At 41.9% G+C, this 27458-nt stretch overlaps 4 protein-coding genes across 8 annotated transcripts in view; 3 read left to right on the forward strand and 1 right to left on the reverse strand.

Annotated features, from left to right (window-relative positions):
* Positions 1-27458, forward strand: part of LOC120954733 (zinc finger protein jing homolog) — a 156627-nt gene that overhangs the window by 36458 nt on the left and 92711 nt on the right. The gene's annotated exons all lie outside the window — the stretch shown is intronic.
* Positions 1548-8244, forward strand: LOC120958340 (periodic tryptophan protein 2 homolog). The gene is made up of 7 exons (XM_040381058.2): positions 1548-1806; positions 1873-1985; positions 2054-3865; positions 3934-4081; positions 7077-7476; positions 7549-7765; positions 7848-8244. The coding sequence occupies exons 1-7, from the start codon at positions 1789-1791 to the stop codon at positions 8095-8097; spliced, it is 2958 nt and encodes a 985-aa protein (XP_040236992.2). The 5' UTR covers positions 1548-1788; the 3' UTR covers positions 8098-8244.
* Positions 9680-11328, forward strand: LOC120959521 (chymotrypsin-1-like). Of its 2 annotated transcripts, XM_040382976.2 has the most exons (4): positions 9680-10348; positions 10425-10753; positions 10832-11054; positions 11199-11328. In XM_040382976.2, exons 1-3 carry the CDS (start codon positions 10022-10024, stop codon positions 11025-11027), a joined length of 852 nt encoding a protein of 283 aa, XP_040238910.2. In that variant the 5' UTR covers positions 9680-10021; the 3' UTR covers positions 11028-11054; positions 11199-11328. The 2 variants fall into 2 exon arrangements, with proteins under 2 accessions (XP_040238910.2, XP_040238909.2); XM_040382975.2 differs by having other exon boundaries at positions 9682-10348; positions 10832-11328.
* Positions 11341-27458, reverse strand: part of LOC120958193 (glycine receptor subunit alpha-4) — a 40898-nt gene continuing 24780 nt past the window's right edge. For 3 of the 4 annotated variants that reach the window (XM_049609301.1, XM_049609300.1, XM_049609299.1), the window contains exons 4-9: positions 26673-26772; positions 22039-22193; positions 19368-19445; positions 16875-17171; positions 16568-16797; positions 11341-16494 (exon numbers count right to left, since the gene is read on the reverse strand). In XM_049609301.1, coding sequence (XP_049465258.1) covers positions 16030-16494; positions 16568-16797; positions 16875-17171; positions 19368-19445; positions 22039-22193; positions 26673-26772 — 1325 coding nt within the window. In that variant the 3' untranslated portion in view covers positions 11341-16029. The remainder of the gene's footprint in view (positions 16495-16567; positions 16798-16874; positions 17172-19367; positions 19446-22038; positions 22194-26672; positions 26773-27458) is intronic. The other variant, XM_040380818.2, reaches the window with a different exon arrangement.

Here is a 27458-nt window from a genome sequence, read left to right on the forward strand (position 1 = left end):
CAAGGCTGGTTCCTCCGGTGGAAGATCCAGGGTGTGCTTCTGCGATCGTGTCCCTTCCGCGCGTTTAGATGCTGAAATGAACGGAACTGGATGCGGTTCGGTTTGAAGTCACCGGAACGCGGTTCTTCCCCGCAAGGAATGGGTTTTCCCATGTGGTCTTTCCCTGTTTGTTGCCTTCTCAGTGTACAACAAGTACACCGAACCTCAACATCATAAAAAAGTGAAGAAAGGAAGAATGTAACATAAACAAACACAGTCTAATTACATCGCTACAAGAAAACACAAGGAAGAACAAAAAAGTACGAAACGGAAACAACGTGTATTTAGATTGAAAACTGTTAAGAAGAAGAAGAAAGATTCGTGTTTTGTTGTGAGAGGAAGCTTTAAACAACAGCAAGGAAGATCCTGTGCTACCGTTAACTAGCTAAAACACCTACTATCTACCTTTTAAAACAAAACACCCTGATACCATACAATTACTTTTACCGATAAGTTACAAAGTGGAACCAACCATCTTTTGTTAGTGACACAATCACAACACAAGCTGTGACTCCTTTCCGTGTTGATCCTTTTGCCACCACCCGCCCCCTGTTGGACAGCAATATTAAGAGGGGTTCTGGGAGGGAGCAGGAGGGCACACGAAGGAAGAGAAGCAGCAGAAAACCTCTATTGCCCGCAGAGTAGCAAACCCTACATCCATCTACTTCCGGGCAGTGTGTAAAGAAATCTACCGAAAATAGTGACAATTGCGAACATCATCATGAAACAGAGAGATAGTGAGAGAGAGAGAGAATGATAGAGCGAGAGCGAGAGAGGAAGAATTAAATGAAAAAAAATATGTGAAAATATGAAAATAAAAAAGAGAAAACAGAAGCAACGCAGAAGACCATAGCCGAATGATGAGGTAACTGTTGCAGTAGTTGGGTGTGTGTTATCCGAAAGTGTATTGTGCTATCGTATCGTTGGTTCTAAAAAGTTCTCCTTTTATACAAATGCACTATTTGTGGATTGTATATGATCATTAGTGCATTTTCTATGCTGCTAATGGTTTTATCCGGGCCTAAGCAATCTAATTATACTCTATAATGCTTAGTTATATTTAAAACTGTTATGTTTACAATCAAATAACTTCTTCTATTTGGCGTAACGTCCTAGGAGGACATGCCGGCCTATACAGGCATTGGAGATTTAATTCAGTCCTTGATACGGCGGGGCGGCCCATTGTAGGCTTGAACTCATGACCCCATGAAGGGGGCTTGTTATTGAGTCGTTCGAGTTGACTACTGTTCCACGGGACCGCCAAATAACTTAATGAACCTGTTAAATTATCACAGAAAAGTTCGTCGCTTAAACTATCATTTAAGTCTCCTACTCTACTTCAGCATTTTACCGGCAGATGGCCGACAATATTTCAAGACATTATTTTAAATTTAGGTTTCATTGTTTTGTATTACAAAACTTCATACACATCATTGCACAACAAATTCAAACATATTTTAACTTACTAATTGCATCACTTTACGTTTTGTAAATGTATGATAATAAAATTTATTACAAAATGTTGCGTGAGATAGAGATCGACCATTATGTGGAACGGAACGCATTGGAAACTGGAACGCAGCATGCTGTCAACAAACAGCTGTCAAAAAAGGCACATGTAAACAAACAGTCGCACATGGTCGAACGAAAGCATGGTTTCGGCGCAGTAAAAGGCCGGTGAAAGGAAAACTTCTCAGTTAAATTGTGTAAATGTTGTATTTTACCAGAAAGTAAGCCTCCAGCCACGTCATGAAGTTCGCTTATAAGGTAAGCTAGAAGAATATAAAGTGAAGACGGGTTCTGCTGTTTTAATGAGATGATTTTGTTCTGCAGTTCAACAACCTGCTCGGGGCGGTGTTTCGGCGCGGAAATTTGCTGTTCACCCCCGATGGCTACTCGGTAATCAGCCCGGTTGGCAATCGGGTAACCATTTTCGATTTGAAAAAGTAAGTGAACCAAGACGGGATTTTCACAAACAGTTGCAACATTGTTTCATGATTCTTCTCCCTTGCAGCAACAAATCGAACACACTGGGAATCGAAAGCCAGTACAACTACACCGCCATCGATCTCGCCCCGAACGGGTGTCTGCTGGTGGTGGTGAACGAGATCGGCGAGGCGCAGATGATCAGCATGATCTCGCAGACGACCATCCACCGGTACAAGTTCCGGGGTGAGGTGAAGTATCTGCGCTTCAGCCCGGACGGGCGCTACTTTGCCGCCTGTGTTGATACGGCTGTGCTTGTGTTTGTGACGCCCGGTGAATCTTCCGGCTCGTACGGATCGTTCGTGGTGCACCGTGCGTTCGAGGTCGGTTTCGATGAGACGGTCTATCTCGATTGGTCACCGGATTCGCGCATCCTCGCGATCGGGTCGCGGGACAACACGGTTCGGCTGCAGAACGTGACCCGGCTGGAAACGTTCCGACCGTTTGTGCTCGGCGGCCATCGGGACGCAATCGTGGGCTGCTTCTTTGAGGAGAAAACGCTCGACCTGAACACCATCAGCAAGGATGGTTTGCTGATGCTGTGGGAGTGTGGCATGGAGCTGGAAGATCTGGACAAAACGCGCGAACAAATCGCCGGCGGAGTGGAGGACACGATCGAGAAGAAAAAACGAACCACCGGCAACAGTGATGATGAGCAGGAACCGGACACGTTTACCGCCGATAAGGATATGGAGGGAGAACACACTGGCGGACGGAAGGAGTTGAAGCTGGAGCGGTTGAAGCAGGCTGCTTCGTCGACGGAGGGCGAAGAGCGGGACGAACAGGGAAAGCTGGTTGGCCAAACCAAGCGCCATCCGTTCTACTACAAACGGCTCGCCCGGCACTATCTCGCCGATATGGCACGGGTGGAAAACCGGAACGCGTACGTGACGGCGGCCAGCTACCATCGGCAGCTGCGCATCATGGTGGTGGCGTTCTCGAGCGGATCGTTCTACCTGTACGAGCTGCCGGACGTTAATCTAATCCACTCGCTGAGCATTTCCGAGGCGAGCATCGGGTCGGTCGCGTTCAACGACACGGGCGACTGGCTGGCGCTGGGTGTGTCCTCTCTCGGCCAGCTGCTCGTGTGGGAATGGCAGAGCGAACAGTACATCATGAAGCAGCAGGAACACTCGCAGGGCATGAACTGTTTATCGTACGCGCCCGACGGCCATCTGCTCGTTACCGGCGGGCAGGACGGCAAGGTGAAGCTGTGGAACGTTACGAGCGGCTTTTGTGTGGTAACGTTCTCCGAGCACACGTCGGCGGTAATGGCGGTCGAGTTTAGTCGGAACAAAAAGTTTCTCGTAAGCGCTTCGCTCGACGGCACGGTCCGGGCGTACGATGTGACGCGGTATCGCAATTTCCGCACCTTCACCTCGCCGGAACCGGTCCAGTTCGCGTCGGTGGCGGTGGACTGCTCCGGCGAGCTGGTGGCGGCCGGTGGACAGGACTCGTTCGAGATATATCTGTGGTCGATGAAGCTGGGCCGCTTGCTGGAGGTGCTGAGCGGCCACGAAGCGCCGGTAGTGTCGTTGGCCTTCTCGCCCGTCGCTTCCTCTTCGGCGATGGTGTCGGGATCGTGGGACCAGACGCTGCGCATCTGGGACTGTTTGGAATCGTCCGGGACGCACGAAACGGTGCCGGTCGGATCGGACGTGGTGTGCGTAGCGTTCAAGCCGGACGGTGAGGAGGTGGCCATAGCAACGCTGAACGGTAACATTACCGTGTTTCACGTGAAGACGGCTGCTCAACTGGCATCGATTGAGGGTAGAAACGATATGGAGGGCAGTGTATCGCAGTCGGATTTGACGACGGCCAAGAAGAATCTAATGGGAAGGTAAGCAAGGTAACTGTCGCGACGGAAAGTGAAGCAATTAAACGATATTTTTTCTCTGTTTCTGTTAGGGCTTTCACGTCGATCTGCTACTCGGCGGATGGTGAATGTTTGCTGGCCGGTGGTAAGTCGAAATTCGTTTGCATCTACAACGTGAAGGAAGCGATCCTGTTGAAGAAGTTTCAAATCACCCAGAACCGCAGTTTGGATGGAATGGATGTAAGTATTTGGTGGATGTTTGTCGTGCATAACCTTCCTGTGGGGTTTATGCCGTCCGTTGTATCACTTTAAGTATTAAGCTTCTATGCAGCACATATGGTTTGTCGAACAGTATGATAGCGGAATCAGTTACTGGATTGAAATAGGCACTGTATAAGTAACTCTCCACGGAACGTTTGTTTGATAGCGAATCTCCACCGTCAAAAAATTTTTGGAAATTTTGGATTTGGAAACAGTTTTGCGTTTCCATGACACGATTCTTCTGTGGATCGAAAATGGCGATTTTATGAACGGTATACACGTTAACACTTGTTTTGTTACCATATGTAAATCATTAAAAGCCCGTCTGGTGGTACAGTAAATTCGTACGACTTAACAACATGCCCGTCATGGGTTCAAGTCCCAAATGGACCATACATGCCGGCTCATACGCAGGACTAACTATCCTGCTATGGTAATAAATAAGTCACTGAAAGCCGAGCCGAGATCAGTACGAAGACTGTTATGGGTTCAGTATCAGTTACAATATTTGTATGGGTTCGATATCAGTTCTAGCATTGGTATGGATTCAGTTCCAGTTCAGATATGGGTTCAATGTTGGTTTCAGGAACAGTTTCAGCATCGATATAGGTGTTCAGTTCAGTGACAGTTCGAGGACCGCTGTGAGTTCAGTATCAATTTCAAAACCAGTGTTGTTACAGGATCCGTCCCAGGAGCCGCTATAAGTTCAGAATTAGTTTCAGCACCGGAATGGGATCAGTATCCATTCCTGGATCGGTATGGCTCCAGTAACTGTTGCAGGATCGGTACCAGGACCCAAATAGTTTCACTATCAGCTCTAGAATCGATATGAAAAAGCTCCTGAACCAATGTGAATTCTGGACCAGCTCAAGGCCGTGGCGAATTTAGGAAGTCCTAAGCGGTGAAAGGAATGGAGGCCTCCTGTAGGTGTTCCCTCGATCACCGGACTCCTATATTCGCTATGAGTCTCTTGGTCCATGATGCCCCTATCGAACTCGAAGACCCTCGATGAGAATGTTTTATACACTGTTATATATGCTGAACTTATCATCCACGAGTCCCAAAAATGTACGTCTCCCCGCGGCTGCTCAGTCCGCTTACCGTCAAATCCGCCACTTGCTCTAGGATCGGTATGGGATCATAATAAACTCTAAGATGAGAATGCGTTGGGGATAATTACCTAAATCCTGGCAATTTTCGTCACTAAGTGGCGGATCAACACGAGCGAAGTCTTTTTTGGGGCCTGTTTGTAACCTCGGCCACCCAAGCATCCGATCACAGCGTTTCCAGCCCAATAAACAAATTTCCAAAGGTTTATAACAATCGTCTCCTTGAACAGAAAACACGGCACCATAGTGTACAGCCTACTACGCATGGATATTCAAAGAGACCATTGTTATAAACACGTGGACAGTTATTTGGCTGGTCCCTTGCTACAGTCGTCAACTAGCACGGCTTAACAACATGCCCGTCATGGGTTCAAGCTCGGTACGGACAGTGCTCTCTATATGTAGGAATGATTATCTAACAATAACGTCACTGGCAGCCAAGCCTATTGGTGTTACAGGCAGGTCTAGACCAACAACGGTTGTTGGGCTGAAGAAAAAGAAGAAGAAGAAAAACTGTAATTTGCGTAGTGCTTGGTCAACTATGTGTGCGAAACTATTGGAATCACATTGGAAGTACCGATTGCATTCCATATGAGCCTGTCCAATAAGGGTGGCATCTGTCCATCAGACAAGATCCACTAAAACAATGCTATCCAACTCTATAATTCGAAGTTATCACTTCCCACCAAAATAGCAGTATAACCAAAAGTAGCAGAACCCATGAAATATCCCGTTATTAGGCACAGTCAAAGATGCAAGACGGACTACTAACTAGTTCCTTCCCGCTAGTTGCTTCTTTTTCAAAATCCAGTACATCAGTCATATTGCCTATTTTAATGTGAGTATTATATGACTACATCTTGAATATGATCTCTAGAATTCTGATTTTACTAAAATCTAGCCTACTTTAATACTAAGTAGTTTATTTAGCCCGGTTACAGAGTTATGCAAGACAATTTCGGGGGTATTTAATAACTTTAGGATGCGTGCAAAGGATTTTTGATAAGACAATACATCATCGAGGTGACTATTAACTCCAAGGGACACATTAAATGAAACTGGTTCAGAACCTATGTTGACCCTGGAATTTTACAGAACTCATTCTTGTGCTAGAACTGATTCCAATCCCATACAGGTGTTAGAATTAGTCGTTAACCTATACTGGCCCTGGAAATGATCCCAACCCCTTACCGGTCCTTTAATTGATATTGATACCAATGGGTCCTGAAATACCATACTATACCATACCAAGCATGGAACTGTTCCAAAAGCCGTCCAGCCCTGGAATTGATCCCGAACTCATACCAGAACTTAAACTGAACCTATACCTTTATCCTCTTTTTCATCGGTACTATGTCAAAATCCCCGTCCTGGGTTCAAGCCTCGTATGGACGGTTGCCTTGAGCAAGGATTGAGTATCCTGTTGCGTGGTACTCAATAAGTTTCGAAAGCTTGGATAGGCCGGCATGACCCGTTACCCCAAAAAGAAGGTTATTTGTTGCTTTAATTTGTTTGTAGAAACGTTATCTCAACACTTTAATTTACTCGGACCTACAGTGGCGGCCATCTAAAGCCTTATATTCTGACTTTGAGGCTCCCTGGTTAGTTCTTTGCATCAATTTTGAGAATTATTTCCTCATACGTCGTAGATGACATTCTTTACATAACTAAAAATTAGTCCCATGTATCGAAACAATCTCGAAAAACCACCGAAAAGCGTTAGTCTATTGAATTTTGACTGTAATTTGCATTGTTTTTCTCCTTACCCTTGAAAACACTAGATTGTCTTCTATATCAAATATAAAAATATAATTTTGAATATCATATAAAATATAAGTTTCTTTAATAACTTTCCTTTGCCACAGGAATACATCAATCGCCGCAAGCTGACCGAGTTCGGCAATATGGCCCTGATAGAGGAGCGCGAGGAGCTGGAAGGAGGAAATGTAGCACTGAAGCTACCGGGCGTCCAGAAAGGTGACCTGGCCGCTAGAAATGTGCTGCCGGAGGTGAAGGTGGATTGCGTTCGGTTCTCACCCTCCGGTCAATCGTGGGCCGCCGTAACGACTGAGGGGCTACTCGTGTACGCCCTGAACAAGGGCATTGTGTTCGATCCGTTCCAACTGTCCACGGAGGTGACACCGCGGGCAACGCGCAATCTGCTGCACAAGGAGCAAAACTATGGCGGAGCTCTGCTGATGGCCCTGAAGCTGAACGAAACCTCGCTCATACAGGAGGTGCTGGAAAGTGTGCCTTACAGGGACAGTAAGTATCTATAGTAGCAAAAAAGGAGGTTAGTTGGAGGTGTAATTATACCATGATGTATGCTTGTTACAGTCGAGCTTGTTATTGGTTCACTGCCGGACGAGTTTGCCCTTCGGACGTTGCAGTTTGTCGCGAAGAACGTCGGCACCAGCCAGCACATCGAGTTCTATTTGCGGTGGTCCAACTTCCTGCTCACCCGAATGGGCCAAGTCGATTCACTGCTAGATTCGCAAACGCTCGTGACGCTACACCAAAATCTAAATCGAAAGTACGAACAGTTGAACAAAATGTAAGTAAAAAGGCTTGTGCATGTAACCATTCCAAGTATGAAGCAACGTTATTAAACTTTTTTCTCTTTTTTCACCTTAAAGTTGCGATTTTAACAAGTACACGCTTCAAGTACTAAAGTCCCTATCCATCTCGGCAACCAAATCCACCGCGTCAGAAAAGGTGCTTAAGCATCATCACGGTGAAAATGGCACAAAAGATGATAGCGACGATGAAAACGGACTCAACGGGCATGCATCATCCGACGATGAGGATGAAAATGAGTGGATGTTAATAAAGCAGGAGGCAAGGGCGGCGAATCTTGCCGAACCTGGCAGTTCTGACGAAGAATAGGTCGGTGAATCGATGGAAGGACGACGATGAAGGGCAGTACACTACTGAAGGTGCTAAAAGTGTCCATTCGAAGGGTACAAAGGCATACAAGTGGTTTGTCCTACAATAAGTTAAGCTTAAAATAAAGTAATCTATAAGGTGTATAAATGTTTGTACCGTGTAGGTGCGATTGTAGATGACATACTGTGATGACACCTTCTACTGTTTAGAGTTCCTGGCATGGTCATGGATGTACAGTCAGAATTCAATAGTTTTAATTGGCATGCTTTTTAGTTGAACGCTCGATAGTTGGGTGAGTTCTATTAAAAAGCATGCGTTCATGCGTTTATATCAAGGTCAATAAATTACTACAAGCCATTCCGTCCTGTGTACTTTGGACTCCCTAGCTCAAATGAAAATTTGGCAATGTTACTTAGCAACTCATACATAGTCCTTAGCAACCCCAACTTCCTATCTGTCAATCTCAATAGAAATCTCAATCCATCATGGCTGCCAAAATCATAGCTAAGGACCGACCGGTAGTCTATCTAGGCGCCTTGGAAAACCCCGGTTTTTGAAAAAAATAACAAAAATCTTATGGCTTGCCGAGAAAAAATCAGAATTTGATGTATGTAAAAACGTACCAACTAAAAATTACATGATCTATAGTTGGCATGAAATCGAAGTTCAACCAGTGAGCACTCAGACCAGTCAGACTGTAGTACTATGATGGATTAGTTGAGGAGTTCTTTCGAAGGAGCCCTACCACCAGGATGGCTAATCTTGTGATGTGCGTGATCCGGGACGTACTAACGTACGAAACGGTAGGGTAACTTTAGTATCTTTTGAACTTATTATGTTCCGTCAGAACGTTTGACACGCTCGGAATGTTCGGAACGATGAGGATGGTTGGAAGGACAGAACCATGGGATCGATTGGAAGGTCGGAACAGTTGGAACGGTCGGTACTAGAAATATGCTTTTAGGAGCCCATTCACGACTCCGATCTGACTCTGGCTTTTGTTAGTTCGATTTCGACTCCGGCAAAATCCGAACCACTAATTCCGCTCGGTGTCGGAGTCGTCCGCAGTTTTTTTGTCTTTCACTTTGCGCGTGCACTTCGTATGCAGGCCATTGTTTCGAAAGCCGACTCCGGTTTGACGCGGGAGGACTTAGACTCCAACTGATTCCTAGCCGATTTCGTCGACTCCGAACGACTCAGGACGGCTACGGACGACTCCGGATGACTCCGATTCCCAACGAAGCCGGTCGACTCCGTGCGATTCCGAACGACTGCGGATGATGCTGGGCTACTTTCCGGAGTCGTTTTCTAAATTATCGGAGTCGGATCGGAGTCCACTCCGGATTTTTGCCAACTTTACCTATCAATATTCGGTACAGTAGGTTCAATAGGTACGGTGGGAACGATAGGCTCAATAAAAATCCTCCAGTACGTTAGCTTCCATAGGAACAATAGGAAGGATCCCATAAACAATAGCCCATACCAACAAATTTGAAAGGTCGTCATGGATTGTTTGGATTTGTTCTTAAGTATTTCTTAATTTTATGAAATCTTTGTTCAATGCTGAAGTTGAAATGTTTCCAATAACAGCCAGAAGACTAAATGATGTCAACAGTTTTGGCACACAGCTGGACAAATACAGGAAAGTTTCAATGAAAGCGATGTGACGAATAGCCAAAAGAGTATTAGCTATTAAAATGCAAAAAATAGCAAGTCTACGCTCCGACATGGAAAGATACACTGGGTCAGCATTTCTTGCGCCCGCAGCTGTTACAATATTAGGGCACAAAGTATGGGCTTAATTTTGGAGATTATCAAAGTAAACAAAAGTTTCTGTACCCGCTGTGGTGCAAAAGCTGTGATGTGCTTTAAATACAACCGATATTGACGAGCAGTGCGTTAGAATTACAGTACCAGTGCCACGATGAAGGTAGTAGCAATCTGTGTCGTACTACTTGTGAAGCTGCTGTTCCATGGCAGTGTGTTGGCGAACAGTAGTGCCGAAGCGGAAAGTAACACTGACAATGGAAACGAGCAATCGTCCCCTAGTGTACGGGAGAGTGTCGACACCAACGCCAACTCATCCCATTCTGGGCGCATTATCAATGGAAAGCAGGGAAATGTCGCAACATTTCCATACATAGTGCGTATGCGAGTGAAAAACGAAGGTTACTGTGGAGCTACCATCATTACGTACTGGCACGTCTTCACTGCTGCTCACTGTGTGTACCACATTGAGGATCCGGCCACGGTAAGCGAACGATCTTTTTCCTGGTATCTACGTACTTGCTTCAATCCGGAGTCTTGTTCCACACTTAATTACACAGATCACAATGTACGGTGGCAGTGCGTCGCAAACCAGTGGAGGTGTTGTGTTTTCCCCCTCCAAAATCGTTATCCATCCGCAGTACAATTCTTCGACACTTGACTACGATGCAGCAATTATTCGAGTGAACAATACCTTCCAAGGGTATAAGACTATAGCTCCCATTGCGCTCCAAGTGTCAGACGTTCCTGTTAAAACTAAGTGCTACGTGATTGGCTGGGGCTGGACACAGTATGCTACGAAAGCCACACCGGACATTATGCAGTACGCGATGCTCCAGGTAGTGCCAGTGAAGAAGTGTGCGTCAGCCTATATCTACGTGCCGAAAGAGTAAGTAACAGTTACCGTTTTGATCGTAGCTTTCGCTGTTTTAGTACATCTCTATTGTTCTATTTTTTCTATCGACAGTTTTATCTGTGCTTTCCAAGGAAATGGAGTGGACATATGCCATGGAGACAGTGGAGGACCGTTCGTTTGTGAGGGCAAGCTGGCAGGTGCTACCTCTTTCGTTGGTCCGGGCTGCCAGGGTCAAATACCGTCCGGGTTTACTAAAATAAGCGCACCATCCATTCGGCAGTTCATTCGAAAACATGCGGGAATTTAACATTCAACGGCAACATGAAAAGCTTAGGTACAAAAAAAGAAAATCATTCAAACATACGAAAGATATATGGAAACAGTGCTACTAAATTCCCTTTTTAGAGAAGTTGGAGTAAAGGAGCTGACAAAAGCACGGTTAAAACATTGACCTACAGTCAACTCTCTCTTATTTCAGAGGCGATGGGACTGTCGAATAAGTGGGGGTTTCAACACGATTGCAGATTGGAGCATACATCATTCATTAACCATGGCAACACCATACACAAATAAGAGTGGTATAGATTTCAGAGGTTTTCCAAATTAGAAAGACTGTGAAAATGAAGGGACTGTGAAAAATGTTCAAATAAGAGGGGTTTTGCAAATTAGAGGGGTCTCAAATAAGAGAGGATTCACTGTAATTTGAACAATGGTGAATGCTTCCTTTACAAAAGGACTCAAAAAGAGCTGGGAAATATACAGACACTTAACATAGCAATCCGGGTTCACATGAACTTCATAGTATACAATCAGCCATACTGGTGAACTCGTTCGACGAGAAACATTCGTCGCTCATGAGTGGACAGGGTTGTACCACTAGGTTGACCAGTACAAAATCTATACGTTTTTCTAAGTTTTGATCTAGAGGGCTATGAAATGAGTGGAAATGAGCGTCGCGGCGAACGTTCCCAGGAACGAACGAGTTCGCCGGTACGGCTGAATGACTACAAAAATTATATGTTCGGATTACTTTCGGAATGAAAAACCATGGGGTTTTAAAGGATTTTCGGAGGTTTTCAGAATTTTGGGGCAATTTAGGCTCTTTCTTACGCGAAGTAAACATTATGTGATGGGAATTACGGCACCAATTTTGGGAGGAATCATATAAGACCTGCCAGGGGCCAACATGGACAGGGCCTCCATATCGACGAAACCTCTAGCGCCCGCGCAGTTCACCCACCAATAAACCTGCCACTTTTTTATGACCGATTCGACGATTTCTTTTCCTCCCCTACTGGAACTGATTGCCGTTTTGGAAAAACAGGTGCAATAGCCTTCCTTGTCAGGTTGTACTGTTTGCCCTGGTGATCCAAGAATTGGTCATCCCGAAAAAATGCAACGGTCCGCATTGCTTACTAGGATTGCGTTGTAGTCTAATGCAGGGGTCTCCAAACTTTTCAGTTCGCGGGCCGCATTGCTTCACAATCAACTTCGTTGAGGGCCATTTTGACGCTACCTTTAGAATGGGTGGAAGTTCAAATCTCGTTTTAATAAGAAAATACTAGCAAAATACATAAAATTTCTAGAGCTTTCTTTTATTGAATTTTGATTTTCGTCTTCCAGAATTAAAAAAAATAATTTTGATTGGTTAGTCAGAAAAGAAAGCTATTTAATTTAACCTTTACCCAGTCATCGCGGACCGCATTAAAGGCTCTTGAGGGCCGCATGCGGCCCGCGGGCCGTAGTTTGGAGACCCCTGGTCTACTGGACCGATCTTTTTAGCATGGCTCTATTTTTAGCATGGCAATCATTGATACATCACTCTTAAGATTGACGAACCGGTGATAATCCTCCCATGGCAACGGAAAATCGAGCAGAGTTCAGTGAATTTTTTGGTGCAATTTTTGCTATCCGCTGTAGGCTGGGGAATCTTTGCTTGTAATATTTTGGCTGGTTCAAATAAAACTGTGTATTTTAGTGTTTAAACTTAATTTTGGGATCCCTTCGCACGGGAGAATATACGTTGAAAGATTTTTAGTAATTTCCATGCGGTAAAAACAAGTGTTAATGTGTACGCGTTCATAAATTTGCCATTTTAGAGTCCACAAAAGATTCGTGTATTGTTAGATAATGTGGAATGTTAGATCCAAAACCTGATTGGAGAGTCACGGAAGCCTCTACTGTTTCACCTTCGATATGGGAAAGGAGAAAAATGGCTCCTGTGTGTCCATGCAGGTATGAAGCTTGAGACCCCTCACATGAATTGATCGATATTCTTATTTTTAACATCGTTTCACCTTCACCTTGATCAGCTGGAAGCACTGGCCAACGCTTATTGAAAGTGTAAAACTGAGTGCCGAATATTTTCGAGAGCGGTTTTGACGGTACCACCAAATTTTGGAAAGATGTAGTTGACCTACCTATCGTTTGCGGATTTGTCTAACTTTTTCAGCAACAATCGCAGCTTGGCGTTCCATTCGAATAGATCCCTGGTACGATTGTACCATTTCTCAATAATGATTCAATTTTCGTGATCGAACGAAAATTCACTGATGTTAGTAGCCAAGGCCTTAAGAGTTTGCTAGAAGCTAGAGACTCCGCTTGCTTCTGTTATCGCGAGAACTACTACTATCGCTCCCTTGGATCAGGTGCTATATATACTTCCGGAATGAAAAAAAACTATATATGTTCTAACACTGGATGTAAGTATATTAATAGTCAACTAGAGAATGAACAGGAGATGTGTCAGTGGAGCTGCTTATATAGTACAACGGTTGCTATAGCGATTTCATGTTTTTGTTTCCATAGCGACACTCTAAAAACTGGAAAATAGAAAAAGAATGATGTTTTTATTAAGCATAAAACAAATGTTATTTAATTTACCATTTTTTTCTTTCCACCTTAAAACATTATTACAAACCAACGATTCCTTTTTTTCATTAGTATATTTTGGTTTGGAATCTTACTGCTTATTAAAACTAATTCTTATCATTTCTCATACAACGAAATCGTCATCCCCCTCTTCTTTACTATAATGTAATGATCACTATTTAGAACGTTTTAAAAAATCTCAATAGGGAAACAACAAAACACAACATAAAACATAACAACTGTGTGTTCGTCAACAATCGTTCACATTCAAATCGTTCAGAAGCCTTCAAGCGTGTTCATAGTTTTAACTGTGCCATGATTTGTAGCTGTCGTTGTTCCTTCTCGTTTCCTCTACACGTTTTCACACAACGTGTTTTTATTGAAACAAAACGGCGTGATGAGCTCACAACAACAATAACAGAAAAACAAATCAAAAAGAAATCATAAACGTGTACGGTACAATCACTCGCTTGCATCGTTCACTGCTCTGTTACCCACGCTCTTATTATTCTAATTTTGGTAGTACGCTTTGTATTTGTTTGTTTGTTTTGTTTTCCTGTTCCGTTCTGTTCGTTGCTGTAAGCATATTTGTTTGAAGCTCAGTTTCCTATAGTTAATCAAAGATCATTACTATTTACATTACAGGGGGATCTTGTTATGGTTGTTAGTTTCTTTTCGATTACCGAAGTTGCTTCTTTTCATATTTGCATCATTTGCAAGCAGTTGCTTCATTAATGCCTATTTTCATTGTATTGTGTTTATGTTTCATTAACTGTGCTATTGTTTCTGTATTGCCATTTATCGCTTTCTTCTTCTTGCAGTTCGCGGTTTCATAATGTATATTATTAGGTTTGATTTTCCTTTTCTCTTCTGTGTTTATTGGTTTCTTGCTAGTTATTTTGTTTTGATTGGATAACAAATAATTTATCCGCCAATTAGTGTTATATCGCACCTGCTTGCTTATTCCACTTCGATCTCCCATTTCTACTGCAGTGCAAGCGAATGCTGTCGAGTCCCTTTCCTTCTCGTCTGCCTATTTTTATTGTATTCGTTTCAAATTTCTTTGCTAGCTAATAGTTATCACAATGATTTGCGATTCAATTTTGTATGTATGTATGTATGTGTGTGTGTATTTGTGTCCGTGCTTGTGTACAGTGTGCGTGCGATCGCAGCAGCAGGAGCGCTTGCAGCAGTAGAGGTGTCGGTGTAAGCACATAGGACACGGGCCCGATGCTCGCCAATCCGCTCGAAAAGGCATGATTTCGTTTGATTTCTCTTATCTGTAACGTTTGCTTCCTTGCACCATTGTTTAATTCACTACCATCTAGGACAAAAAATAATGGAATAAAGTTTTCCTTTTTATGAAAGGCACAGCGTTTTATGCTTAGTTGGTTGTTTTTCGTTTTTTGTAATGTAAAACCTTCCCTTTTGCTTCTATGTTGTGTTGTGCTTTGCTTTTTTTCTCTTTCTTGTTTATCTTCCTTTCTCTTTTCTGTGTTGTGTCTACTTTGCTCTTTGCTCTGTTGTTATATTAAGTTACTTTTTCTCGTTACTTCTTGCTTTTAATTATCATTTTCTCGCATTTTCATTTTGGTAACATTACTCGTACTTAAATATGTATAAGGTACTTATTGCTTTCACAGCTGCTGTTTAAATTCCTACTACTTGCCTTTGTATATGAACGCTATACAACCACCACTACTAACGGGCTGTTGCCTAACTGTGTTGCAGCTTAGCCACGCGCGGTGCATCTTTAGTGTGTGTATGTGTGTTTTTTTGGGTTTAAACAACGTTTCGGTTAAAATTTACAATATTTTTGTTGTTGTTTTTGTTGTATCTTGTATGAAATATTGTGTGAGTGTATGTGTGTTATTTTATTCTCTGCTCTTCAGTAATGCACGTACAATATTGTCCTTGCTAGCTGCTGCGTGAACGCCTGCGAGCCTATTGATAGCGCACCAGACATTCTAGTAGTTAAAGTAGTTATTTATGACCCCCCCTCATTTGTTGTACTAAAACCTTCTCAAAGGGTTGTAGCTTGCGAAAAGGAAAGATTTTAAAATAAACCATACCGGGTACAGCAAATTACAGCAGTTTACTCACTGTTTCCCCTTCTTTATACGTAATAAAGCTTTATCTTGTCTTTGTAGCCTATCTTTCTACCCTACCCTTTACAATATTCCTTGTAAACATGCATCTTTACGCTACATTTGGTGTGGTAAGATGGTAGAAACCGGTGTTTTTAATGTTTTGTGCAATGGGATTTAGAATGTTTCCGCTCCGCATGGTGCATAACCACCCCGGTGAGCCGGTCCCGTACGGCACGGTACCATGTGGTTCTGCACGCTGAGCGACCGCCTGCCGGTAGGAAGAAGCAGCATCATCGCGCGTGAGGTGTGTGTGTGTGTCCCGTAAGGCAAAGCGTTTGATTCCCCTCATTACGAGGTCTTAAAAATCAAGATCGGCCAATAAAGCACGACGAAGACGAGAAACAGACCGGGAAAGACGACGCGCGACATCTTGTCGATCTCGCGCCACATAATCTTCTCGATGCCGGTGTCGGTGTCGGTCCAAGCGACGGATAGGATGCTTTGCCGGCGGGTCGGTTGCTTGGTCGGCGGTAGCGGTGGCTGTGGCCCCCCATTCCCTTGCAGTGACACCTGCCCGGGGGTCGTCGGCGTTTGGGTGGGTTTGCGGGGACGCACATTCACCGTACCGCCTTCCCAGTTCGCCACCGTACCCACGCACTGGCCCTTCTCCATTGCGCTGATACGCATCGGCAGCACTTTCGGCACCTTGTTCACCTGATACTGGTACTGCACGTCCAGCACCTTAACTACGACGAACTCACCGAGCGCGGAGAACACGAACAGCATGCAGCCAGCCATCCACAGATCCAGTGCCTTTCGGTGCAGGAAGAAAAGACAGGCAGTCATTCGAGAGTGAGTTGTGCAATTTTAAAGACGTAAAGCTTACCTTCACGTATGCCACTGGAGGTATGTCTGCCCGCATCCCGGTAAACATTGTCACGAGCGTCAGCATGCAGGTGACGAGCAGTGTGACCCGTCCCGGTATCGCATCCAGCCCGAGCCAGAAGCTAAACCAAGACAGCATCACTACCAGCGAGGACGGTGCAAACGTCTGTATTAGGTGGTGTCCAATCTGCCGCTCGAACCGAAAGTATACGGCCAGGCGTGAAAAGTTCCCTGCAACACATCAGCGAATTAGTTAGTTCTATGAAAATTTCAACCTTCAAGGGACACCCTAATGATTCCATGCTTACCATACTTTTCCGGCATGTACCCGTCCGTCTCCTCGAGCTGCAGCGGTTGGCCGAGGTTGTACTGGAGTAGCTTCAGCTCCGGATTGATCGTTACACCGTTGTCGGCCCACTTGAGCCGTATCTTTTGGTTGTGGTACGAGAAGCTCTCGATGTAGATCGGACAGATCTGGATGTCCATCGGGTACAGCTGGAATTCCATCTGGCAAGCGATGATGGCGTGCATCATGCAGGCGTACCGTACCGTTGAGTTTTTGTACAGCGTCACCGACGAGAACTTGTGCGTAAGTGTTGCAATTTCTGGTTGACGGTAGAGGGAGGGAAAGAAAAAGGGGGAAACACCAGACCGGGATGGATAAGACAATGTAATTTTTATTTTTAATATACAATTTGTAATCCAGTTACATGGAAAGTTCACATTTACACATTACACGTTGCCGTCGTTTGTGGATGATGGGTATGATCTCAAATAATGGTGGAAGGGAGAACAGATACATCGTAGGACATAGAAATAAACATTTACAAACTCAGGTAACATAAGAGATAAATGGCTAGCATTGCCTGCTCTCCTATCCTAGTCCTAGTAGCAATATTCCATAAATAATATGATCATAATCTATCTGAGTATCATAAAGGACATTAAATAGCAAATAAAACATTAAAGCCAGCGTCATGTATTTGACGACAAGAAGCCACATAAAATTGGATTTAGAATTCTGCGTATGCTTGCAAGTGACATAGCTTGGTTGTTATTCAGAAAAATAAATCAAATAAATCAATCAAAGCCAAAGGCAGGATTAGATATTCAATTTAAAATAAAATCAAACCTCTCTCTAAGAGATGTAGTCACTTCGAGGATTATTGATGTATAAGACAAAAAAATTAACAGTTTCGTGATTGTTTTTACATATTATTGTCTTTCTTGAATGTCTTCATAAAGGAATCTGGTGTATTATGTTGCACGTGTTTTTGGTTTAGTATATTTCGTTTCACTTCTTCATTGTACATGACATTATTCTAATTCAATTAATTTGGACAGCCAATCGTTTCTTAGTTATAAAATTAATTTTACTAAATTTATACCAATGTCCAAATTTCGCTTGATCTCTACGATCGTTATATCCAGTTTCTCTATACACTTTGTATAGGAAAATTTTAAAACTTATACAACATTTGTTGTATATTAGATTACAATTTTAAATTTGGAATATTGTTCATTTTCATTCCTATCGTAATACATTTATAGATAAAAAATATTAAAAATGATTTAGTATTATTTGTCTGCCGGTCTGGTGGTACAGTAGTCAACTTGAACGACTTAACAACATGCCCGTCATGGGTTCAAGCCCCGAATAGACCGTGCCCGCATACGTAGGGCTGACTATCCTGCTACGGTAACAAAAAGCCACTGAAAGCCAAGCCCACTTCACGAGTGGGTACAGGCAGGCCTTGACCGGCAGCGGTTGTTGTACCAAAAAGAAGAAGAAGATTATTTGTCTGCAAATAACATCCCATTTTTTACTCTTTTTTATTCAATTGATATTAGCTGTCTTTTTCTAAGAATAGGCGAAGAATTCGTAGAATTGATAGTTATAAGACATTGAAGTTTGGAAGATGTTAATGGACTGTAGCTAAATTTTTTTTGAATAAATTCTTAGATAGTATAATACAAATGTGAGTTTGCCAATTGCTCTTAAATTATTTAGTTTATCAAGACAATAAAGCCTTCAATTCAATTTTAGAATAATATACCTGAAACACATCATGATTGATAACCATTTCATTTAAATGAATAAAATGAAAATGAAATAAAAAAACGAACAAATGAAAAAAAAAGAAATCGTGTGAAATACAATAACTGTCTATAGAATTGAGTGTACTGCATGATCTCAAAGCACAAAAATTAGAACAATGATCTAAAATCATAAACAAAATGGCATGTAAATCGCGTTTTAAAATATAAAAGCTAACCATGATCTGAAACAGATCGCTCAATTGAAATTACACACTTATAGAACTCAATATCATTTCTCGATTCCTAATTCCATGACTATGTAAAAACTAGGGAAAATGCAGAGCACAAATAACCTAATACAAATAACTCAAAAACAAACACAAAGCAACTCAATTAACAACACCAGCAGCAGCACCACCAGCAGAAGCAGCAGCAACAGTACAATCCTCATTATCCATTAGCAAAAGCTGCAACGAAACAACGAACACATCCGAACCGAACAGTGTACGAATATATATGGAATATGTGAATGAAGCAATGGCTGACAGTGATCCACTACACTACTTGCCAGTGTACTAGGGTATGACGTTACACTATGCTGCTTAGTACGTTGCCGAAGACCCGTGAGCTCGCTAACGATGAGTGTACGGATGTTTGTGATCGTATCGAATTTGTGAGATAGATGTGTATGGGAGAGAGTGTGTTATCCGTGGCTCTGTGTCTCGCCGCACATTGTCTGTCTGTTCGGGGGGTACACTCACCTTTCTGGCGCATGGACGTCATGCAGCTGATCTTGCCACACAACACCCTATTCATACCTTCATTAATAAATGTTTGACCTGCGAATGAGGTACGTGAGCTAACGTGAGCATTGCGCATACATTGTTCGAGGATGTGGGGGACGGTTCGTTCCGTCCGCCAGACTGTGCTGACCAAGTAGTGGTGAACTGGTACTGTACTGTACTTATTGGAAAAGGGTTTCTGCTTTGTTGCTGCTGCTTGTGTCATTTGTGTGTGTGTGTGTGAGAGTGTTGCTGGTGGTTATCAAAAGGAATAGATACCGTTCGTGTGTTGGTGTTGTAGAGTTGTCTGTGTACGCTTGTGACATAAACAGAGAAGGTGCTACTAATGGTTGCCGTTGTTGCTGTGGTGTTTACTATAAAGATTCTATTTACATTGCCTACTAGCAATGGCAGAAAGAAAGGCAAAGCAATATAACGCTATTGTCACCGACTAGCCTGCAATACTGTTATTTGTACTAGACGAAGGACATACTAATATTCCCAAACAGTGTAAGCTCTAGTACAAGCGTCTCTAGTAAACGAAAAGCCTATCCATCCTATGGCTAAATTGATAAGGAAAATATGCTAAAAGTTTACCCAAGGGTCCAAAGGTTATCGGTAACATTTCATCAGCTAATGCAAATTCTCGCATAGCACAACTTTCGAGCCGTTCAGAAACCTTGAGCATGAACTTGCAGCAAGCACTTGCTTTCCTTCTCTGTCCTGTGCTTTCTCTGTCCCTCACTCCACCCGGAAGCCTTCGATAGGACATTAACCGGAAGTTTTCCCAATGTGTTACACGGCCATTACAAGGTAGGCAGACATTAGGCGATAAGGGATTGCAACACACAGACACACCACGGCAAGCACAGCAAATAGCAGTGCACGCTCGGCCCCAATGGCCCCCAGGTTATACAAGGTCAGTGAAAACTACACGACCTTACAGCCATCGGGTGCAAGCCGCGCGAATACTCGATTGATACCGTCAGGCAGGAGCAATTCCGGCGGGAAGATCCAAACGATCGATGGCTGTCGGTTGGTTGCTGCCGACGAAAGGATACGTCGTGCAGTGTGCAACGACCAAAAGCTGTTTCGCGCAAAGCACCGTCGGCAGGAAGGAAGACTAAAATCAATTGCGATTGTAACGAGGCGATGGCAATTACAGGTAGACACGGTGGAGATGGGTTAATTTTTCATCCACGGAAACGGTTTACTGGGCAAATTGGTTAGGGCGTAATGTGCATGTCCTTGTGTTTTAGCTCTACATTGGGCGAAGGATAAAGTCGTGGCGCCAATTCATTGAAAATAATAACTATAGCGAAGCGTAATGTGTATTACAAAGGGAAGATTGTCTAGTGTTTAGACCGCAGCTTATATGTTTGTGAATAGACGGTCCCTTCATGGCAATAACTATCCGACTGCATGGGGTAGTACTCAAGAAGTCTCGAAAGCCTGTAGCGCATGATCGCGTAGGTCGTTACGCCAATAAGCAGACGATACTTATATTTCATCATAGTTTTCCAATTTTTTATGAAAAAACGCTTTTTAATCGCGAATACATGAAAAGAGGCTTTTTTATAGAACAAACTAAATCAATTGGTTTTGCAAACCATGGTTCGTGTCTCAAATACAAACTTGCTACGTATGTATTGTTTGTAAAATGTTACATGCGTTTTGTAATGATTTTTAATCATTTAGAGAGTGAACATTAAAATGGAGCATTCTACCATTTCTACCATTGACATTTCACTGTGCATTTCTTTTTACTACTTCACTTTGAACAAAATTAGTATTTGATTGATCTACAACCGATTATAATCATTCATGGAAATGTACTTTTTCCTTTTCGATCTTTTTCTGTGTTAAACGTTACACAGCTTGACGAACATTCAATATCGAATATTAAACTATTGAAGCCCTATCTAGAGGCTTTAAGCCCTAAAGACAGTTTTTATAATCATTTTAACATTATAAATAAAAAAGAATTGGAAATAAATAAAAATAAAAATAAAATCTATTTAAATTTCAGTATTTTGAACGATAGGGGCTATGAGTCGTTTTTGAGGAAATAAAGGAAAATAGAAAGCTCTGGTATAAAACACATTCGACACACCAAATATTAAGTTTAAATAAAATTTTATGAGATTAAACTTAGATTTAAAAGGTAAATCAGTGGATTTCGAAAGCTTGTACTATGGATAATTTGTACTTTCTCACACACATGCTCTGTACACAATTCTATAACTGCTATAAAATATCCTTTAATATTAATTAAACTGTTTTTCAGCAACAATAATAAGGAATATTTTACATTAACATTTTTTTTTTGCTTTATAAAAAAGCGTATAGCATTTCAAAAACGAGAACTAACAAATAACAAATTTCATCAAAAATAAGCAAGCAGAGTTTCACAGCAAACTAAACAAACAATTACAATGGAAATTATTTACAAAACCATGAAAACCATGGTTTAAAAACAAGCAAAAGAAGGTTGGAAAGCATTACAAGACCAAACGAACGAAAACGTACAAGATTTAAGTAAAACCAACGGTTAAAAGAATAGGAAAAACGAGGAAAAAGTCTTCACACTCCACCATTTTCAAGAGCACGCGCACTACCCCTTCAAACGGGTAGTGGTCGCGTAAATTACCTGAAATCTTCGAGTTGAGAAAGTACGGATCCGGTTGCCATAGATTATCGAAAAACTCCGGCGGAAGTATCACGTGATCGTCGCCCTCCTCGAAAATGTCGTCGTGCAGATCCAGCCGCGACTCGACCCACTTCTGGTGCACGAACATATCTACTCTGGATATGCGGTGCGCGGTGTTGATTTGTTTCGTGAGATTTGTGTGGCGTTCGATGGAGGTTCGGTTGGATTCGGTGGTTGGTTGTTAACGTTTGCGGCGCCGGATGATTCGAAACGCAGCCCCCGGAGCGGAAAAGTGCATGAAAGACGGGGAAAATTGCATTATTAATCGATTGCTTTCCCATCGCGACCCACCGCCATCGATGATGGGGTTTTCTACGAGCTTTGGTCATTGTGTGTCAGTGTGTCTACGAATGTGTGTGTGTGTCTGTGTGACACAGAGTTTGTGTTCGTGTTGAAGCAGAATGGTGTGGCGGGATGGGTAAAGCAAAGCAATGGGCAAGGAAGTGCATCGAGGCGAAGCGGAGCCTTCAAATTTAAAATCAACTGCCAGGGGAGGAGGGAAAATTAGCAAAAGCACACACATACACACATACAAATACAACTACCAACAGAAACTGAAAACCCCCACACCGAATATTTAGATATACTGATTTGATTGTGAAACATTCTTGCCTTTTCTTTTTCCTTGTTTTCTATTGCTTCTTTTGCTCTTTTTATTGCTCTCTCATCGGCGCTTGCATGGGAGTGTATTTATATTTCCACTTTATTCTACGCTAGTTGGCTCGCTGTCACACAGTGACAATCGAAACGGAAGGTGACACCGATGTCACGGCGGAAGTGGGCTTGCAGCCCATTGGAAACTGGCGGGTTTCAAGTTATGGGCTGTTGTTTAGAAAAACGGGCCACCTCCTACCAAACAAAATTGGACTGCCCCGGGGGTACGGGGGCGTCTAATTGAAGGACGACCGAACCTCCAACCAGTGGCGCACCATTTTGGTGCCACCCAAGCACCAACTTGTTTGCGGGACCCGCTTAGTGTCGCCCCAGGCCGCAAAGGACGTCATTCGCAAGGAGCGCGGGAGATGGGGGAACAAAGCGGGAAGTAAACCGAAATGTGTGCACTTTATTTTCATGGCCATAGTTCCGACCCGTATGTATATGTGTGTGTGTGTGTGTTTAGGCATTGGAAGGCTAGGGTGGGAGAATATGCAAACGAAATGGAATCGTTTGTGATCGGTGTGGTCCCGACCAGCGAACGGTTCTGTCGTTTGTGTTTTGGTTTTGGAAGAGAGATTTCAATCGTGTTTGGACGGGGAAATTTGGGTGGAAATGCAGATTTATGATTGTTGATAAAGAGAGTGCACATGTTTGACGTATTTTTCTCTTCGTTTGATATGTTGCGACCTCTAAAACGTTCAGTAAATGAAGCAGAAACGCTTGCAATGAAATTGGATAAGTGAAAATATACAAATAAATGGTATCAATAATGTACAACATTTTGCAGAAATGTGAACGTAAATAAAACCCGTATTTACATAGTGAAAATTGAATCCTTCTAGTCATAATTATTATAGTTGTATTAAATATACAGGCGGTCCCCGAGATACACGGTACCTCTTATACGCGGATTCGGAGATACGTGGTTTTCTAAATTTGACAATTCTTTGAGCAAATTGTACTGATTTGACACATCAATTTCAAATTGCCAAATAATTTCCGTTTTGATCGAATGTTAAAAACTATTTCAAAAGGTTTAAAACAGTTATATTCAGTCAGAATCATATCAAATAATTCATAAAATGACTAAAACCGCCCCCTACTTGCAAAATTACACGAAAATTTGTTATATTTTAGCAGGAAATCACGAGATTCGACTTACGCGGAAATTCGAGATACGCGGTATTTTACGGCCGTTTTCGGTCCCCATTAACCGTGTATCTCGGGGACCGCCTGTATATGTAGTTCTTGTAAGTTTAGATTTGGGTAACATTATGATATCTTTTGTCAAAAAACAATTTTTTTATCACACTAAAACTCCTCATAACGAGTACCTTGTAAAGTGAGTTTTGTTTCAATCAAGATCACGATTGGTTAACATTGAGTATTTCTTTGATTTTGGTTACCGCTGAGGCAAACAAAAGCTTTGATATTAACCAATCGTTTAATATAAAACTATCGCACATGATGAAAAGTGTCGTATAATTGTGTGAGGCAAAAGTTTGTGGTATATATTGACGAGTGTTTCTAGTGCGTTTTTCTGGAGCTACTTGCTCATGAAGATGAGGCGTTTGTTGAAGATGTGCAAGTGTGTTGTAGTTTTGATATATAGGGTAAATGTACCAATAGTGGTGCAATTTGTAGTGGTACCGATGTGTTTTAATGGATTTAAAGTGTCAGAAAGGAAATTCTCTGAATATTTTAACACATAGCAATCACAACCATTTTTACCATGAAATACATCAAATTTTCGAAAAAATACAAATTTTTGTGACTGCTTCGTTGTACCTATAATGGTGGTATGGTTCCTATAGTCGTCTTATTGTGTTTCTATAGTGGTGGTAAACAAAGATGCATCAAAAACGGTGTATAATATCAATGAAACTTAGTTTAGAAGCTGTTTTCGTATGAATAGCAAGGATTACTGCCATAATATTGGTTTCTTCCGTAATTTGATCGTAAAAAATGTATAATGTTAATCGATGAAACTATTGACGAAAGTACTGCATCACACCTGTCGTCAACCTACACCCGGAAGTGTGTGCTTGATTTGAAGTCAATTTTTCATTCAGCCATATAAGCGAATTTTGGCCTGTTTTTGGTAAATTACCTACATAAAACTCATTTCTGTTGCTTATTTTAGTGAAAACAGTACGACATGTCGAAAATATCCTCGAATAAACAGAAAACGACCTGTTTTTATTGATTTTATAACTATAAACACTATAAGAACATGCCTGTTTTGTGTACCTATAATGGCACTATGGTAAAAAACACTTAAAAATGCATAAATATGGTCAAAAGGCAAATAATTTTAGTAAAACAATAACATTTCATAACAGTTATGTTGAAAAACTTGTAATTGCGTGGTTATATGGTCATTTAGAACGTTAACAGAAATATGAGTTTCGTTATGAAATCCTAAGGATTTTGGAAAAATGTTGACACATTTCACAAAATAATGGATTTTTCGGTCACTAAGTAACGGAATGGCCCCATTTAACTTTTAAACCCTTTGCAAAAGGCTAAAGAACATTTCACACTAACGTAAATAACTTAATTGCTTTTAATTTGCCGTATGAACCGCATTTTAGTGCAATACCACCACTATTGGTACTACCATCACTATAGGTACATTTACCCTATACCGTCCCCAAAATACACGGTTAATGGGGATCGAAAACAGCAGCAAAATACCGCGTATCTCGAATTTCCACACAAGTCGAATCTCGTGATTGCCCGTCGTGTAATTTTGCAGGGAGTGGTTTTAGACACTTTATTAATTATTTAATATGATTCTGAATTGATAATGATATAATGATTCTGAAGCAGGTTTAAACATTTTGAAATGGTTTTTAACATTCGATCAAAAGGGAAATTATTTGGCATTTGACAATTGATGTGTCAAATCAGAAAAATTTGCTCGAAGAACTGTCAACATTAGAAAACCCGTATCTCCGTATCCGCGTATAAGAGGTACCGTGTATCCCGGGGACTACCTCTATGCACAATACATTTATTGAAATCTATAATGACCTTGTTTGCTCTGATGAATGAATACCATAATAAATTTTGAATTGTGATGAAATTATTTGGCTAATTTAAATGGTCTATCTAGAAATTGCCTATAATAATGACAAATAAAAAGATAACTACCAATATCTTCCCAATAATTAGTATTATAAAGAAATGATTCATTTTTTCAGATGCATATATGCCCTTTTTATCAACACATTTGCGATCCTGGAACCAATCATTTTACTTTTCATACAAATCACATGGGAAAGAGCCTCCCGCAGAACGAGTTTTTCTTGTAACGAGTGAGTCACTGGAACAGAATATCCTTCATTTCTATAATCCCCTACCCGGGTATGTATGGCTTATTAATTTTATAATAAAATTTTATAGGAAAATCGAACCGATCCAAAAATTTCAAAATGCATAAAAAAACATGTTTTTAAAAATTGATCAAAAAATCAAAATTTTGAAAATTGATTTCATGTATTTTATTTTTTATTTATCTATTTATACCCATTGGTATAGGCGCAGTTTTGGTTATAGAAAGGAAAGTTAAACTCGTTATGAGGGGTTCCACTGTACTAGGGATTTCATAGAAGTCAACATTTCAGAACTGACAGCAGAATGTTTTTTATCATTTTTATGCCTCAAGAAAAAAGAAAAATGGAGTATTTAGAATGTAGACTACAGTTAATTTACTTAACTATACAAACAATGCTAATTCAATGCAAAGAAATATAATACCATGCAGATAGATATTGTTTTAAGGATGCTGAGACATGATCAAGCTAGAATAATTTACAAAATGAGAGTAAATGGGCGAATCTGCTGCGTGTATGCCGTATGTATGTGGTGTAGTATACACGTTTTGTTATTGTTTGCTTAGCTGCTTTCGATACCTAAAATCCATATCCTCGACATTTATGGAATTTATATCTACCACGAATATACTGAACTCTACCACAACCGGGCTGCCCTTTTGTGACGGTGGCCGAACCTCTGAAATGAAAAGAGAAGAAAACTTGTGAATACACATTGTATAAAACATCGATTGTACAGTGCTTGTAAAATGGAGAACCATTCTCCTTAAACATTCTCCACAACGGGCGGCCTGTTTCCCAAAATAGACCATTTTGCGCACAGGATCATGCTGGGTTCGCTTTTTCATGCGTGCATTTATTTCCGGACCGGAACACAACGCACCAAGTCTCGAGCAGCCAGTGAGCGGACTTTATTTACCGTTAGCGTCGTACAAACAGCACTGTTCATTGGGGGAAACCCCGTGTTTCTCCAAGGACACCAGGCTGCAGTGACCTTGGAAGCTCATTGCGAACACTGGTGGCTGTAGCCATAAATACGTACCCACGGTGCAATTGCGACTTGCACTTCCGAAATTCGTAAAACATTTCCGCCACCAGTTCGTGCCTGACTGCACTTGCATCAGTAGTGGTGAGTTCGGTGAGTAATGAGAAGGAAAGACTAGGTGCGAAGTGCATTTTAATGAAGCTAATTATTTGCTAGTGGTTGTTTTACACCGGCATTGCATTCGTTTGTACCGAAAATGAGGAACAATAATTCGAAAGCGTATTTTGCATACCAACCATGGGGAAATGTTTGACCCCAATCCTTTTAGAGCCGGTGTGAAAACGAAACGTGGGATGCATTTTTCTTTTTGTATTGTGTAG

This window comes from Anopheles coluzzii, chromosome 3 (genome assembly GCF_943734685.1).
Source record: "Anopheles coluzzii chromosome 3, AcolN3, whole genome shotgun sequence".
Taxonomy (NCBI): domain Eukaryota; kingdom Metazoa; phylum Arthropoda; class Insecta; order Diptera; family Culicidae; genus Anopheles; species Anopheles coluzzii.